This window comes from Oncorhynchus nerka, linkage group LG16 (assembly GCF_034236695.1).
Source record: "Oncorhynchus nerka isolate Pitt River linkage group LG16, Oner_Uvic_2.0, whole genome shotgun sequence".
In the NCBI taxonomy this organism is placed as follows: domain Eukaryota; kingdom Metazoa; phylum Chordata; class Actinopteri; order Salmoniformes; family Salmonidae; genus Oncorhynchus; species Oncorhynchus nerka.
Genome location: NC_088411.1, coordinates 46,224,376 through 46,242,273, shown reverse-complemented (window position 1 = coordinate 46,242,273; position 17,898 = coordinate 46,224,376). Strand labels below are relative to the sequence as shown.

The window sequence follows — 17,898 nt, the reverse complement described above, 5'->3', positions numbered from 1 at the left end:
TTGTGATTAGTATCAGGCTAAAATAAGCAGGCAACACACCCAGTTCTCCCCATGGCATCCTGGTTGTGATTAGTATCAGGCTAAAATAAGCAGGCTGTTCTCCCCATGACATCCTGGTTGTGATTAGTATCAGGCTAAAATAAGCAGGTGGTTCTCCCCATGGCATCCTGGTTGTGATTAGTATCAGGCTAAAATAAGCAGGCGGTTCTCCCCATGGCATCCTGGTTGTGATTAGTATCAGGCTAAAATAAGCAGGCAAAACACACCCAGTTCTCCCCATGGCATCCTGGTTGTGATTAGTATCAGGCTAAAATAAGCAGGCTGTTCTCCCCATGACATCCTGGTTGTGATTAGTATTAGGCTAAAATAAGCAGGTGGTTCTCCCCATGGCATCCTGGTTGTGATTAGCATCAGGCTAAAATGAGCAGGCGGTTCTCCCCATGGCATCCTGGTTGTGATTAGCATCAGGCTAAAATGAGCAGGCGGTTCTCCCCATGGCATCCTGGTTGTGATTAGCATCAGGCGAAAATGAGCAGGCGGTTCTCCCCATGGCATCCTGGTTGTGATTAGCATCAGGCTAAAATGAGCAGGCGGTTCTCCCCATGGCATCCTGGTTGTGATTAGCATCAGGCTAAAATAAGCAGGCGGTTCTCCCCATGGCATCCTGGTTGTGATTAGCATCAGGCTAAAATGAGCAGGCGGTTCTCCCCATGGCATCCTGGTTGTGATTAGCATCAGGCTAAAATAAGCAGGCTGTTCTCCCCCTGGCATCCTGGTTGTGATTAGCATCAGGCTAAAATGAGCAGGCGGTTCTCCCCATGGCATCTACATCCCCTCAGTGTAAAATAAATAAATCCAACCATCATTGGTAATTCTGTTCACACTGCCATCTAGTGGTGTCCAGCCCTACTTACTCTGGAGGCTATAGGATCCACTTCTGTTTATTCATGCCCCCCCCAAAGTACTGGTAGAGTTAATCGTACAAGTGCATTTTTATTAGCTAAAAACCTCAGTTTTTATGAAATAGGAAACCAAAACAGGGAAGGACTGCCTGAGCTTGACCAATGAGAGCTTGACCAATGAGAGCAACAGATTGTTGAAACGGCACACACTAATGAATACCACACATTAGATAACCACGTGGATTTGGGATCATTTTATTTCAGTTAAAATTGACCGATCGATCAGTTTCAGGCTGAACAGCGAGGCCGTCAGCCAGCGATTATTGGTCACAACAAGCTCTCCATCGTTACATTAGAAACATTGATTAGCATAAACAGGGTGCGGTCAGTCAGCACATTGGTTGGCTGAGTGGGACACTGCAAAACAGGCGGGGAGGGTGCACATGAGCATCCCCAATGGCACCTCGTTCCCTTTATAGTGCACTCCTTTTGACCAGGGCCCATTGGGACCAAAGGTGCCATTAGGGACACAGGGCAGGGAGTCACATTTTAGACCACACCCCTTGGTGCTAAAGTGGATTCGTCACCCACGGCAACGGACAAGCCAACAAAAATGTACAAAGGTCGAGACAAAAAAAACTGGCACCTTCCTCCCTATATCAAAAGCACTACTTTAGGGACAAAAGGTACCATTTCAGAACCACCCAATTTAATAATAAAACTAAAGTATTCTACACAATTCAACAGTTTCTACAAACTAGAGATTTAAATTTGCTTTAAGGAAATGAGACTTCGTTAAACAGAAAACATCCCAGAAAGGTAAAATATATACTGTCACTGGAAGGGATGGTGGTAGGTAGGGCAAAGAGTAGCCTAGAGGGATGGTGGTAGGTAGGGCAACGAGTAGGCTAGAGGGATGGTGGTAGGTAGGGCAACGAGTAGGCTAGAGGGATGGTGGTAGGTAGGGCAACGAGTAGGCTAGAGGGATGGTGGTAGGTAGGGCAACGAGTAGGCTAGAGGGATGGTGGTAGGTAGGGCAAAGAGTAGGCTAGAGGGATGGTGGTAGGTAGGGCAACGAGTAGGCTAGAGGGATGGTGGTAGGTAGGGCAAAGAGTAGGCTAGAGGGATGGTGGTAGGTAGGGCAACGAGTAGGCTAGAGGGATGGTGGTAGGTAGGGCAACGAGTAGGCTAGAGGGGTGGTGGTAGGTAGGGCAACGAGTAGGCTAGAGGGGTGGTGGTAGGTAGGGCAACGAGTAGGCTAGAGGGGTGGTGGTAGGTAGGGCAACGAGTAGGCTAGAGGGATGGTGGTAGGTAGGGCAACGAGTAGGCTAGAGGGGTGGTGGTAGGTAGGGCAACGAGTAGGCTAGAGGGATGGTGGTAGGTAGGGCAAAGAGTAGGCTAGAGGGCAAAAGGTAGGTAGGGCAACGAGTAGGCTAGAGGGCAAAAGGACCCACTAAGAGTTAACTGGAAGAATCCAAGCACTCTTTCACACAGATACAGCAGTATTTATCTTCTCACCCATCTGCTTCACATACTTGAAATGGGGCAGTTTCTTGAACTAAGGAAGCAATCCGTGCGTTTCAGTCCAGGACAAGGCTTAAACATGTGAAAGTCTAATGAGAGCTTTACACAAACCCAGGAATAGTAAAATAATCAGTACAGTATCGGGTTGTCCCAGTAACTAAACAGTCAGGTAGGTAGAATCCCTCTCGAAGCCCCAATACCACCTCTTCCCCCACATTAACTGAAAAGGCATCCACTCCCTCCTCTCAAACCTGCCTGGTAAATTCATTTAGACGAGAGCAAAAAAACATTAAATTCCACATGTTTAAAGAAAAAAAAAAAAAAGTTTTATTTATTGATTTAAAAAAAAACTTAAGCAGCGCTAGTGTTTCTCCTTAATTTCCTAAAGGGTCCGAACGTTTAGGGAGGTCTTCTCCACTCTATTCCCACACGTGACGCCTGCAATGTGCCACCGCCTGGGAGAGGAAAGACAAGCCCAACAGGTTAGAGACAGCGGAATAGTTCCTCCTTTAGTTTATGCTGTGATAATAAATATTTTAGAAAAATTAGATCTGGATGAATTTCCTAGTTAAATCATAAATTAATAAAAGTTTCAGATAAGACATTTACTGCATTATTTAAAAAAAATTCAAAATGAAATCACTGATATTTATCAACCCTGGTCACTGCTAAACTCAAGATTTTTTTCTTTGTAAAAATCCAAATAACTTCACAGATCTTCATTGTAAAGGGTTTAAACACTGTTTCCCTGCTTGTTCAATGGACCATAAACAATTAATGAACATGCACCTGTGGAACGGTCGTTAAGACACAAACAGCTTACAGACGGTAGGCAATTAAGGTCACAGTTATGAAAACTTAGGACACTAAAGAGGCCTTTCTACTGACTCTGAAAAACACAAAAAGATGCCCAGGGTCCCTGCTCATCTGCGTGAATGTGCCTTAGCTGTGCTGCAAGGAGGCATGACTGCAGATGTGGCCAGGGCAATAAATTACAATGTCCGTACTGTGAGATGCCTAAGACAGCGCTACAGGGAGACAGGATGGACAGCTGATCGTCCTCACAGTGGCAGACCACATGTAACAACACCTGCACAGGATCGGTACATTTGAACATCACACCTGCGGGACAGGTACAGGATGGCAACAACAACTGCCCGAGTTACACCAGGAACGCACAATCCCTCCATCAGTGCTCAGACTGTCCACAATAGGCTGAGAGAGGCTGGACTGAGGGCTGGTAGACCTGTTGTAAGGCAGGTCCTCACCAGACATCACCGGTAACAACGCCACCTATGGGCACAAACCCACCGTTGCAGGACCAGACAGGACTGGCAAAAAGTGCTCTTCACCGACAAGTTGCGGTTTTGTCTCACCAGGGGTGATGGTCGGATTCACATTTATCGTCGAAGGAATGAGCGTTACACTGAAGCCTGTACTCTGGAGCGGGATCTATTTGGAGGCGGAGGGTCCGTCACGGTCTGGGTGTGTCACAGCATCATTGGACTGAGCTTGTTGTCATTGCAGGCAATCTCAATGCTGTGTGTTACAGGGAAGACATCCTCCTCCCTCATGTGGTACCCTTCCTGCAGGCTCATCCTGACATGACCCTCCAGCATGGCCAGCGAAAAGCCCGGATCTCAATCCCATTGAGCACGTCTGGGACCTGTTGGATCAGAGTGTGAGGGCTAGAGCCATTCCCCCAGAAATGTCTGGGAACTTGCAGGTGCCTTGGTGGAAGAGTGGGGTAACATCTCACAGCAAGTGGAACATCCGAGATGCACTGCAGTACTTAATGCAGCTGGTGGCCACATCAGATACTGACTGTTACTTTTGATTTTAACCCCCCCCCCTCCCCCTCTTTGTTCAGGGACACATTATTCCATTTCTGTTAGTCACATGTCTCTGGAACTTGTTCAGTTTATGTCTCAGTTGTTGACTCTTATGTTCATACAAATATTTACAGATGTTAAGTTTGCTGAGAATAAACGCAGTTGACAGTGAGAGGACGTTTCTTTTTTTGCTGAGTTTGAGACGGCCAGTGAATAGTTCATGTTGCCTGTGTGTTGACTCACGTTGCAGCGTTTCGCGGAGTCCATGTCCTTGCACCAGAAGGTGGGTCCCCAGCTACACTGCTCCATACCCAGAAGCCTTTGCACTGCCTCAGGACAGACCCCCAACTTCTGTAACCAGGGACAACCACACAGAGCGCACTGTTAGACAAGCATTCATAACCTTTTGATTAATTCAACCAGGCAAGTCCTTTTTAAACCAACTCCGAGACAATAGATGTTATTCTAGATTTGTCCCCCTCAACTTTACTCCTCCCACACCTATATCAAAATATATTTAATTCCAGTGCTCACCATGCAGACAAAGTCAGGGTCCAACATCTGCAGGAGGAGCTGAACCAGCATGGGCTCATACTGCTCAACCAGCTGGTCACACTGGAGGAGATAGACAGTGGTTAACACCAATGATAGAGAGAGATCTATACACACACCCAGTCAAGTTGACACACCTACTCATTTACAGGGGATTTTTGTTTTTACATTGTAGAATAATAGTGAAGACATCAAAACTATGAAATCATGGTAGTAACCACAAAATATTTTCTATTTGAGATTCTTCAACTCAACTCACCTCGCTCACCTCACGGTCTCCGGGACAAAGGGTCTCTTATTTAACCAGGATGGAGTCTCCCAACTCACCTTGCTCACCTCACGGTCTCCGGGACAAAGGGTCTCTTATTTAACCAGGATGGAGTCTCCCAACTCACCTCGCTCCTCACGGTCTCCGGGACAAAGCTGCAGACTTTCCTGACTGCGTCTTCGATCTGTGCCTCTGTGGCGTTCTGTTCCAGGATACCGTCGATGTACTGCACAGCCACCTTACACACCTCACAGAACCCACCCGCCTCCACCCGGGCCATGTTCAGCACCGCTGAGATGGGGAGAGAGTTAACTAATTTAATCTGGGCCTGGTCCGGCACCGCTGAGAGACAGGGACAGAGTTAACTAACTGGCCTGGTTCAGAAATGACACTTGCGTTCCGTTGTGCCCCACATTCACTTCCTTTGAACACTACTCACGGATGAAGGCGCGGCTGGCGTCCTTGCAGAGCCCCAACACGGTGCAGATAGTCTTCGGGTCAGCCTCCTGCACCAGCAGCTCGATGATGGCCTGGCCGTAGGCCTCAATCAGGTCCTTACACTGGACCGACAGGGAGGAAGGCAGCACAGCGCACACCTTCTCCACAGCACGCACCACATCTTGCTGAGAAGAGAGAGGGAAGGAGGGGGAAGGAGAGAGGGAAGGAGAGGCATGAACCCTATCATTTCATTTCACTTTTTTTCCTAATCAACCAATCCTATTCTGGCTCAACCAGTAGAGGACTGGGGGGTTTCTATATAAAAAATACATTTGATAATTCATTTCATCTCCTAGTTGAAGTCATTGACTACACACTATTTATATCCCACTGACAGAATTCTGATAAGACAACAGCTTGGCTACCAAAATAGCTCGCTAGACACAACAGGGTGTGTCACAGTCAACACTTCCCTCTGTTGACCCAACAAGGTGTGTCACAGTCAACACTTCCTCTGTTGCTTAAACAAACATCCTGCCAGCCGTCCAAGGCCTAACATCCTGCCAGCCGTCCAAGGCCTAACATCCTGCCAGCCGTCCAAGGCCTAACATCCTGCCAGCCGTCCAAGGCCTAACATCCTGCCAGCCGTCAGCGTAACGTCGGTACATTAGTGTGTCAAGGCCTAACAAATACTTGGGTCTGAGGGAAGTTTATGAAGACCAAAAAAACATTTAGGGTTGTGAGTGACTCACTTAAAATAAATCAAATACTTTCTGGCTGCACATTGCAGACAATAGTCTCTCCGTTCTGTTTTAGCACCATGGGGAAATTTAAAAGTCACCTGCTAGGATTACTCAAAACTGAAAGATGAGATGGATCCTTCAGATCGGGATATGGTGATCAAATCTCCCCTTTAAATAAAGATGAATGTTGATATGGTGATCAAATCTCTTTAAATAAGGATGACCATGTTGTTGTTGTTGTTGCATTGTTCAAAACTCAAAGGAAGGCAGAGACTAGCTGAAGAGCAGATCAACAAGTGCCCGGGCTCACAGAAAAACTTCAAGCACACAAGTGCCTTGTTTAAGGGCACAACGGCAGTATACAAGATATTGAATCTGGTAACCCTCTAGCTGCAGCCTAATCCCTGCAGAATTTCCCAGCAGGCAGCTCAGGGGGATTGAACCAGCAAACCTCCGGTCCGGGTTACCGCACCCCTTATCAAACCGATCCTGGAGTGTAAGGATTACAGAATCCAGATCATTTAATAAAAAAATAAAATAAAAGTTTTAAATTTGCCAAACTGACGAGAAGCAAACGGATCGGAGTCATGATCAGCAGGGTCGCAGGTCGTCATCATCCAGAATACCAGAGGTGAAGCACAATCACATTTATAATACAGATCTCATAACTATAATTTTTTTTAAACAATGTCCTACTCCGGTTTGAACAGGAAACCCAATGTCCTACTCCGGTTTGAACAGGAAACCCAATGTCCTACTCCGGTTTGAACAGGAAACCCAATGTCCTACTCCGGTTTGAACAGGAAACCCAATGTCCTACTCCGGTTTGAACAGGAAACCCAATGTCCTACTCCGGTTTGAACAGGAAACCCCTTCAGTACTTTCACCAGTCAGTGTTCTATAGCAGGTCGTGACTCGTGTGCAACACGTCAGGTAAAACCCACCTCCGTTTTCTCATCCTGCAGCATGCTCTCCAACTCCTTCATCATGAACTCACACATGGCACATTGAGGGGAGTCACGGGCACGCACCGTGTTCTATAGAAGAGTTAAGAGAGTTAGTATAGCAATAACCAGTACCACATGAGACAGACAATCCAGCTTCTTGGAAAGAGAAACACCCTTTACAGAACATGGCACTGATGAACCTGCAATTTAACAGTGTCTTTGTCATAACGTGTTCAGTTCATACAAGTCTTCAAATAATCTGTGAGTATGCAAACTGGCCAGTATCCTGACTAGTACCAGGACGTTAACCTACCGTGGCAGGCTTGACAGCCTCCATCTTAGTGGCAGGAAGCAGTTTGACAGCCTCCATCTTAGTGGCAGGAAGCAGTTTGACAGCCTCCATCTTAGTGGCAGGAAGCAGTTTGACAGCGGGGATAGTTTTGGCAGCCACCAGCTTCATCATGGGGACAGAGCTCTTCACATCAGCAGAGCAGAAGCCAGCAAAGGTACAGATATCCTTGGGTTGCTGGGGGGGGGAAGAGAACGTCAGAATGGACACATTCATACCACAGAGAATAGCCTGTTCCATAGGCCACGCTAGAACCCCTAACCCCAGTCCCCTGTTCCATAGACCACGCTAGAACCCCTAACCCCAGTCCCCTGTTCCATAGACCACGCTAGAACCCCTAACCCCAGTCCCCTGATCCATAGGCCACGCTAGAACCCCTTCCACCAGTCCCCTGTTCCATAGGCCACGCTAGAACCCCTTCCACCAGTCCCCTGTTCCATAGGCCACGCTAGAACCCCTTCCACCAGGGGTTCTAGCGGGGGGGGGGAAACGTCAGAATGGACACATTCATACCACAGAGAATAGCCTGTTCCATAGGCCACGCTAGAACCCCTAACCCCAGTCCCCTGATCCATAGGCCACGCTAGAACCCCTTCCACCAGTCCCCTGTTCCATAGGCCACGCTAGAACCCCTTCCACCAGTCCCCTGTTCCATAGGCCACACTACGTTCTAGAAACAGAGGCATGCATAGGGCAACATGCACCCAGATCAGATGGTTCCAGACAACACTAATGACGCAATAAGACACTAACAAACATGTTTGTGGCATGAACAAAATAAAATAAAGTGGAAACAGCGCCATCTGCAGTCCAGCATGAAGACATGCACATGAAATACATTTTCCAAAAGAAGACCGACAGCTTGCGACCTAAAATAATATTTACACCCGGCACAACTAAACAGACAAACACAGATGCAGGATCTAGAGCAGTAGAGGTGAGTCTGAGGTAAGCAACACTAATACACAGCCAGTACAGGAAGCAGATGCTAAAGCTGTGGCCACACAGATGGGAGTTATCCATTGACATGTGTTTTTTTTGGGGGGGGGGGGACAAATGTCAGTCTTCATGAATATGCAACTTGACCTTTCGCCTGAGAATTAATTCATAATTTTCATCCAAGTCACTGTGTGGCCACAGCCTCAAGGGTGAGAGACTCAAAGCTGAACACAGAGAGAGAGAGAGACACCTACCTGTTCCTAGAGACCAGCAGCAACCAGAAAAACCCCAGAGGATGGGGAGGGGGAGAAAGAGAAAAGAAAGGCAAATAAATGGATGGAGGAGGGGATGAGGAGAGGGAAGAAGCTGTTTGTTGTTTTGTTTAATCAGCAGGCTAGGAGTTGTATGGGCTAAATGTATCCATTGTGCTGAACCAAATCACATGATCCTCCACCCCCCTGTTCCCCTTTCCTGTAGCTGCATCTCAGCCCAGTAGCGGGAAAAGTTTGCTCTTGCTCCATATCACCCTGCAGTCGGTTTATTATCGGTCATGTGATATTCAGTAGTGGAGAAAATACCGGTCATACCAGAGTCATTTTCTATTATTAAAATACCGGTCATACCAGAGTCATTTTCTATTATTAAATGGCTCAAGTAAGTCACCCAGTAAAATACTACTTGAGTAAAAGTCTAAAAAAAGTATTTGGTTTTAAATTTACTGAAGTATCAAAAGTCAAAGTAATTGCTAAAAAAATATATATACTTAAGTATGAATCGTTTCAAATTAAAACAATCTAGACGGCACAATTTAGTTTGTTAATTTACAGACAGCCGGGGGGGGGGGGGGGGGGGGGGGGGGTGACGGCATTCCAACACCGTTTACAGTAGGGATGACCAGGGATGTTCTCCGTTTAGTGAGTCCTCCAGATCAGAGGCAGTAGGGATGACCAGGGATGCTCTCTTGATAAGTGTGCGAATCAGAACATTTTACTGTCCTGCTAAGCACTGTTGGGTAAATGGAGTAAAAAGTACATTTCCTTCTCTACATTCCTAAAGAAAATAAAGTCTTCAAATATATAAATAGTCAAATAAAATACAGATAACGCCAAGCAGTACTTTACTCCAGGCTAAACGAGGCCTAGTTATTAGCGCTAACTGCGGAACGTAACAGATCTCCCGGCTAAACGAGGCCTAGTTATTAGCGCTAACTGTGGAACGTAACAGATCTCCCGGCTAAACGAGGCCTAGTTATTAGCGCTAACTGTGGAACGTAACAGATCTCCCGGCTAAACGAGGCCTAGTTATTAGCGCTAACTGTGGAACGTAACAGATCTCCCGGCTAAACGAGGCCTAGTTATTAGCGCTAACTGTGGAACGTAACAGATCTCCCGGCTAAACGAGGCCTAGTTATTAGCGCTAACTGTGGAACGTAACAGATCTCCCGGCTAAACGAGGCCTAGTTATTAGCGCTAACTGTGGAACGTAACAGATCTCCCGGCTAAACGAGGCCTAGTTATTAGCGCTAACTGTGGAACGTAACAGATCTCCCGGCTAAACGAGGCCTAGTTATTAGCGCTAACTGTGGAACGTAACAGATCTCCCGGCTAAACGAGGCCTAGTTATTAGCGCTAACTGTGGAACGTAACAGATCTCCCGGCTAAACGAGGCCTAGTTATTAGCGCTAACTGTGGAACGTAACAGATCTCCCGGCTAAACGAGGCCTAGTTATTAGCGCTAACTGTGGAACGTAACAGATCTCCCGGCTAAACGAGGCCTAGTTATTAGCGCTAACTGTGGAACGTAACAGATCTCCCGGCTAAACGAGGCCTAGTTATTAGCGCTAACTGTGGAACATAACAGATCCCCCCGTAGAGGAGGTACTCACCATGGACATCAGCTGCTGGACGATAAGAGGGGCGTACTGGCTGACGTACTGCTTGCACTGAAACAAGAGGACAGGAAGTGGCATCACAGATTAAAAGTAATGGTATTTTGCTGTGCCCCTTGTTATAGAAACCAGTCCTCTAACCGGGTCAGAGACCACACTGGTTCTGGATCTGTAACTAACTAGATAATAAGGCCTCTCACCAGGTCAGAGATACCAGGCCCCAGCAGGTCACACTGGTCCTGGATCTGCTCGATCAGAGAGTTGACAAAAGTAGAGTTGCTCTTCGCCTCGGCCTGAGTGTCTGTGATGAACTTCACACAGTCCTCACACACGTCTCCAGACTCCTACAAGGAGACGGAAAACATTCACTAGGGAATAAGGAGTAGCAGTTTCATCAACACGCACCCCAGTATGAATCAGTAGTAGTTTAAAGTTGCTACTGTGTTAGTGTTCAGTAGGGGGAATTTTTTTTAAAAACAGGGATGTACAGACAGAATTTGTCCAATGACAAAAACAGATTTCAGTTTCCCGTTGCGAAACGATATGGTACTTTGTGCCCTACTGAACACAACCCAGATGCATCTAGATTTAGTATAATAGGAAGTCAAAGGCAGAATCACATGCCCCCCCAAGCCCTTTTAGGCATTCCAAAGAACATGACCATGTACCTGTGCCGCGGCAGGTTCCTGCTTGGTGTTATCCTGCGCCTGAGGGTAGAGGAGCCCAGGGACGTTGAGGAGGAAGGGGGCGACCCTCTGGGCTAGGTCTACCTGGGGGATCTCATTGGACGTGAGCTGGGGGATCTGGTTGGACTTGAGCTTAGCCAGCCTGGCCAGAGCTGCCTGCTGGGAGTCACACAGCCCCATGGCACCACAAGCCACCTGAGGATTCTCCTGTGAAACAACAATCACCGTCCACTTTAGGTCACGACAACCTGCATAAATAGACCCCTGGATCCTCACACTGCTACTGAGGGGATGACGGCTCGTAATTAAATGGTATCAAACATAGAAACCATTTAATTGGTTTTATTTCCAGCCATTAACATGAGCCCATCCTCTCCAATTAAGATGTAATCAACCTTCTGCGACAAAACTATTTAACTCCGGGTCAGTTTTCCCACTCCAGACCCAGATTAGGCCAAGTCCTACATTAAAAACAATCTACACTGAAAGGGTGTTTGTCCAGGAACTATCGATATGTATTGTTGACCATCTGGTGCTGAAGCCACGGCAGGTTGAACTGAGAGGGATGAGGCCTTTCGGCCCGTTAGTCACAGGAAACAGTCGAGGCCCACAAAGAACCGTCTGTCTGTGTGACCAGAGATCCAGCCAGCATCCTAAATGCCTCTCATTCAACTAGTCCCCCAGCCCACACAGACACTCTACTGTGCTGGCCCCTTGAGTTTACAAACAGAGTCTGATAAGGAGAGAGTAAGACATTTACTTTCCTACAGAAAGAGCAACTCTGAATGCAAATCTAATGCCTAAGATGGCTCTATGAAAGGCTATAATCCATTAAGTGCATTGGATTGCATAGTGGGTCAATGCTGCATAGTGGGCCACAAGGTTGCTCTACCTCACTGTCAAAATGTTAACCTTTATCCCACTCTAATTCATTCAGTAACAGATCTCTGTCCACAGACCAGACTGTATTAAAGACTGTATGGTAGACCCAGACATTCAGTCCACTTTTACACATCAGTTCAGCTGTCTACCATCTTAACACTAGTAAGCATTAAAAAAATCACCACTTCATATTTTTTTTTAATAGTATTTATCTTAACTAATGTTATTACACAGTGTTAGGTACGTACCAGTTCTCCAGTGATGATACCCATAAGGATAGGGTAGTAGCTGTCTACCAGCTCCTTACACTCTTCAGACAGATTCTTGTCAGGAACCAAGGCACAGGCCTTCTCCAGGTAGCCCAGGATCTCACCCTGGAAACACACAGATCTCAGAGCCTCAGGACACGTTGTTGTTGTTGTTGTCGTCTGGTCTGACGTCTCCTCTGGGAGAACAACTACGACACCCTACTCAGAGGACTGTTGTGAACAATGGTAGCTATGGCGGGGTTGCCATAGGGGTATCTGACGAACTCAATTAGGGACTGGAAAACGGTTCTGGCATAAATGCACCGATAGTTTACGCTGGTTGGAAGAGTGGTAAAATAAAAAACAGATTAGTCAGTTAACAACAAATTCTTATATACAATGACGACCTACCAGGGAACAGTGGGTTAAACTGCCTTGTTCAGGGGGACAGTGGGTTAAACTGCCTTGTTCAGGGGGACAGTGGGTTAAACTGCCTTGTTCAGGGGGACAGTGGGTTAAACTGCCTTGTTCAGGGGGACAGTGGGTTAAACTGCCTTGTTCAGGGGGACAGTGGGTTAAACTGCCTTGTTCAGGGGGACAGTGGGTTAAACTGCCTTGTTCAGGGGGACAGTGGGTTAAACTGCCTTGTTCAGGGGGACAGTGGGTTAAACTGCCTTGTTCAGGGGGACAGTGGGTTAAACTGCCTTGTTCAGAGGAACAGTGGGTTAAACTGCCTTGTTCAGGGGGACAGTGGGTTAAACTGCCTTGTTCAGGGGGACAGTGGGTTAAACTGCCTTGTTCAGCCCCGCCCCGACCACTAGGCTACCCCCGCCCCCGACCACTAGGCTACCCCCGCCCCGACCACTAGGCTACCCCCGCCCCCGACCACTAGGCTACCCCCGCCCCGACCACTAGGCTACCCCCGCCCCCGACCACTAGGCTACCCCCGCCCCGACCACTAGGCTACCCCCCGCCCCCGACCACTAGGCTACCCCCCCCCGACCACTAGGCTACCCCCGCCACCCATGGTAGAGCATGAATTTGTTTTCAGCGGCAAAAGTTGTGGAACAATCTTCATCCCCCCCATGACACACCTCAGTAGCGTTGTCTTTCAGCAGCTGGTCCACCACAATCAACACCTCCTTACACAGGTCACATGGCACAGATTTCTGAAACAGAAGAAGGGGGGGGGGGGGGATGATTAGAGTAACAAAACCCCAAGGCCAGGTTAAACAATGCCCACCTGTTGAGCCATTTACACAGTGAAAGACAAGGGCTTAGAGCAGCATTTACCCAAACTCTGTCATCGTCCCCCCCTGGGTGCACCAACGTTACCAAAACTGTCCTGCTCCCCCCCCCCCCCCCAGGTGCACCCGGGGGAGGGGCACAGGACAAAGCTTGGGTAACAGTTGGTCAAGATCTTCTCTGCTCCTTCAGTAGCCAATAACTTGCTAGATACAGCAGGCTAGAATCTCACCATCTGGGGTTGGTTCCATACGTTCTGTTGGCAGTGGACCACGGCGCCACAGATAGAGGCAGTCTTCACATTGTGGCACCAGTAGGAAGGACCACGGGCACACTGTTCAGTCCCCAACAGAGGGGTGGCGACGGCTACGAGGACAGAAGAAAAATAAAAATCTAGCTGTTTATTGCAACGCATACCCATCTAACCACACGGTTGTCGGTGTGTTACAAAATACTAGAAAAGTCACTACCCCATTCTAGAATAAAACAGTGTTACATTTGACACATTGTCATTTAGCAGACGCTCTTATCCAGAGTGACTTACAGTAGACAACGAGAGCATAGATTTCCAAAACCGGTCCCACGTGGGAATCGAACCCACAACCCTAGTGTTGGAAGCACCATGCTCTACAAGCTGAGCAAGTCATTTGTTTAGAAGTAAAACCTACAGTAAAATGACAATAAACCTCAATGAACTTAGCCTTCACTGCTATGGGGGAAAACAGCAAAACAGTCTAAATAAATCCAAAGGAATAAGGTTTTGAAGTGTCCTATAGCTAGGAGACAAAGATCAAACATATTTTTAACACATATTTACACCTCTTGTGGGGGGGGGGGGGGTTACCTTAAGAAAACATCCATAAAAAAACAGTTTAAACCAGTAGCAGGTGACTTTCAGACAAGTCCTGTAACAACAAGTCTCCTCTGTGCATAAAGTGGTCAAATTATTTTGCATAAGGGCCTCCTGAGTGGTGCAGCGGTCTAAAGCACTGCATCGTAGGGCTAAGGGTGTCACAACAGCCCCGGGTTCAATTCCAGGCTGTGTTACAGCCGGCCGTGACCAGGAGACCCATGAGGCAGCACACGATTGGCCCAGCTTCGTACAGGTTAGGGGAGAGAGCTCAGCCCGGGCATTTCCTTGTCAAAACAACCAGCAACGTGATAGATGGTTAATCATGTGACGACAATTATCAGACATGACATAGATCAACTAGTGCTGCTGGAGCAAATAGTCTACATACCGAGGCTGGACCCGTATCGAAGTGGGTCATTGTGACAACAGCCTAAAGATAGATTGTAGATAGGACACGGCATGTGTTTAGTAAGCACAAAACATTCAGAAAGGGGGGGGGGTCTGTACTTGTCCAATGAGAAACGCTAATTTTCCATTGCAAAACCTTATCTACAGTACACCATAGGAATCTAAGGCATTAGGAAACACAACTGAAACACTCCGTCATGTTCACATGATGATCATACCCACCCACCCCTCCCTCTCCTCCTCAGCGGTCAGGTCACATGACTCGGCAGATAAAAACAAGCTATTGCTCAATATGATGTAATGGGCCTAGGCATCACAAGGACATGTTTCAGCGTTGTCAAACGCCCCAAAGAGCAAAGTCTTTAAGCCACAGTTTCAAGTGAGTCAGCATAGATAAAGTATAATTAAACAATAAGGCCCAATGGGTATGGTATATAACCCCCCCCCCTGACAGCAGGCCTAATGAATAGCCTATGATGAACAGCTTGTCTACAGAGCAAGAATGACTCCTAATGGACGTAGGAGTGTCAAATCACTATTCTCATAGTGAATGGAATTGTTGTGCTGTTAGCTTTGCAAACTGGGTGCTCGAAAACATTTCTCCAAAACCAAAGGGGAACGAACACAAGAGCAAATGTATTGCAGAAATGGCAAATATGAGTAAGCATGTGACAAAAAAACAATTGAATGCTTAGTAAACGGGTGTAGATCAACACGGAAACGCTTACTTATGGGCCATTGTAATAAAGACCTTGTTCTTACCCGACTTGCCCAGTTAAATTAAGGTTAAAATATATATATATATACACGCACGTGGTACCAGGATTACATCAATGTGTAGGGGTCAAGGTAATTGAGGTAGCTATGTACATATAGGTCAGGATAAAGTGAGGAGGCAACAGGATAAATAAACAGTAGCAGCAAGAGGAGTCATAAGAGTTCCTGCAACAACAAAAAGGTAAATGCAGATAGAGGCTGATGAGTAATTATATAACTGTCCGTGTTGTAAAGATAAGTGGATCGTCTACTAGACGGTCTTTATGTCAGTGTGATCCAATTCCAAGATACAACACAAGGAGTCAAGGAGGAAGAAGCTAGAAAAAAGGATTAGCCATTGTCACACACAGCAGCAATAAGTAACTCTCGATCTACTGACCGAACCAGGACACAAAATGGAACTAGCTTGTGCATGTTTATTACAACAAATCCCTTGTAACAATACTAGCCTATACGGAAGTGAGTTTTGCCTCTCTAGAACCCAGTTCGTATAAGGGGTTCTATAGGGGACGTGACAGAGTGCATGATTGATTTATTGAATGTGTTTGGCAGTAATCAGCAAAAAAAAAAAAAAGCCAAAGCGCTGGGCGATTAGTGCTTTTCTAGGTCAGACTGGTCTGATTAAAAAAAATAGTTTAAAAAAAGTGTAACATCAGTTTCAATTTCTTTGACCTTTAAATGCATTATGCAATAATACCTCAATTGAAGCTTTTTCATGGAAATTCCAAAACCGAAGTTAGTGAACATTCAAATGCCAAAACATAGAAAATATTCCATTAGCTAGCCAGTCTACATTGGGTAGACATCAATAGAACAGTACATTATACGGAGAGCATCCTGGCCCGTTACAGCACCGCCTGGTATGGCAACTGGTCAGAGGGTCATGCATACGGTCCAGACTATTTACATTGACAAACCCCCCCCACCCCCAATTTCTTGAACTGGATTGTTGGTTAAGGACTTTGTAGGTAAGCAATTCACTAAGGTCTATCTATACCTGTTGTATTCAGGGCACGTGACAAATACAATTAGATAGGACTGCATTTGTTTAGATGATAAACCCACCTTTTTCCATGCACCTGTTCAAAACTGTTGTGGATGATTACATCAAGAGTAGACCCTAGTCTTGTAAATTATTATATTTTCTCTGAATTGTTGGGAACGGCCCATAAGTACTGTTAGAATAAGATATAATAAATAAAAGACGGTGAATAGGAGAGCAAGTTAGATGGAGTGCGATTGTGTAAGTCAACAGAACCACACTTTTGTTTTTCCCATAAAGAATATGTGCATCAGAAAAGTGCAGACTCACTGTACACTTGTGTTTTTATGTTTGTTTACATAAATGGTGATATAACAGTTGTGCCATCACTGCAATTTACCTGCGCAAACGGGTGTTAATGATTTAGTTATTTCCTAAAACAGGTTAGGTGAAAAGAAAAACATTTGGCAGGGCTAGCTACTCTGCTTCGATAGCTAATGCGTCACACCAATGTCTGAGCTATACACATTTTTTTTTTAAAGTAGCTATCATGAGTTGCTTTGATATTATATATCGTGGCTTTATTTTTAAAATTACTTTAACATTGTGTCCTTTAGCTAAAAGTTAAATCAACCGGACTACAGCTAACCTTGCCAGAGTACCTTGCTGGCTAATAACTCCCTGGCCAAGTATCTATAGTTAGTTAGCTATAGCAGCTACACTAGGCTACAGTACACTAGGCTACAGTGAAGTTAGCTCCGATTCATAACGTAGAAATAAGACAAGTTATCTAGCACATTGTCAAAAAATGTTTTTTTTTTAATTCTCTAGTTACACATCTTGAATGTTCAGAAAGTGAAGTTTAAAAAAAAACGTTACTAAAATTGGTCATTGGACGACAAGGTATTTAACCGTTGGTTGCTACAGTAACGTTAGCTAGTTAGCTGGCTAAGCTAACGTCGATACGTAATTCTCTATACTACATATTTATCTATGATACATCAACAACAAAAAAGCAAACTATGTACCTAGTTAACGTTACACTAATCGAATCGTTTTCCAATGTAATGTGTATCGTATTACCTGCGGAGATGAAAAACAAAGCGAGGTACAGCATGACTGCGCTGTTTATGTCCGGTTGAAAGCTGTTCTGGCGACTGTGTGAATTTGAATGGCGACTGTTCGGTTTTGAGCACTGCAATGCAGGGTGGAGGAAGAGGAGGAGCCTATCCAGGGTCTGAGCACTGCACTACAGGGTGGAGGAGGAGGAGAAGCCTGTCCAGGATCTGAGCACTGCAATGCAGGGTGGAGGAGGAGGAGAAGCCTGTCCAGGATCTGAGCACTGCAATGCAGGGTGGAGGAGGAGGAGGAGCCTGTCCAGGGTCTGAGCACTACACTGCAGGGTGGAGGAGGAGGAGGAGCCTGTCCAGGGTCT

General features: G+C 46.3%; 1 protein-coding gene across 1 annotated transcript; it reads right to left on the bottom strand.

Annotated features, from left to right (window-relative positions):
* Positions 1-1,141: 1,141 nt before the first annotated feature.
* Positions 1,142-17,674, bottom strand: LOC115126316 (prosaposin-like). Its single transcript, XM_029655928.2, has 14 exons — positions 17,547-17,674; positions 13,676-13,809; positions 13,293-13,367; positions 12,199-12,324; positions 11,051-11,275; positions 10,583-10,726; positions 10,380-10,436; positions 7,520-7,732; positions 7,204-7,296; positions 5,518-5,701; positions 5,206-5,369; positions 4,793-4,873; positions 4,502-4,609; positions 1,142-2,881 (listed from the first exon to the last, which is right to left on the bottom strand). The coding sequence occupies exons 1-14, from the start codon at positions 17,578-17,580 to the stop codon at positions 2,846-2,848; spliced, it is 1,674 nt and encodes a 557-aa protein (XP_029511788.1). The 5' UTR covers positions 17,581-17,674; the 3' UTR covers positions 1,142-2,845.
* Positions 17,675-17,898: the final 224 nt, after the last annotated feature.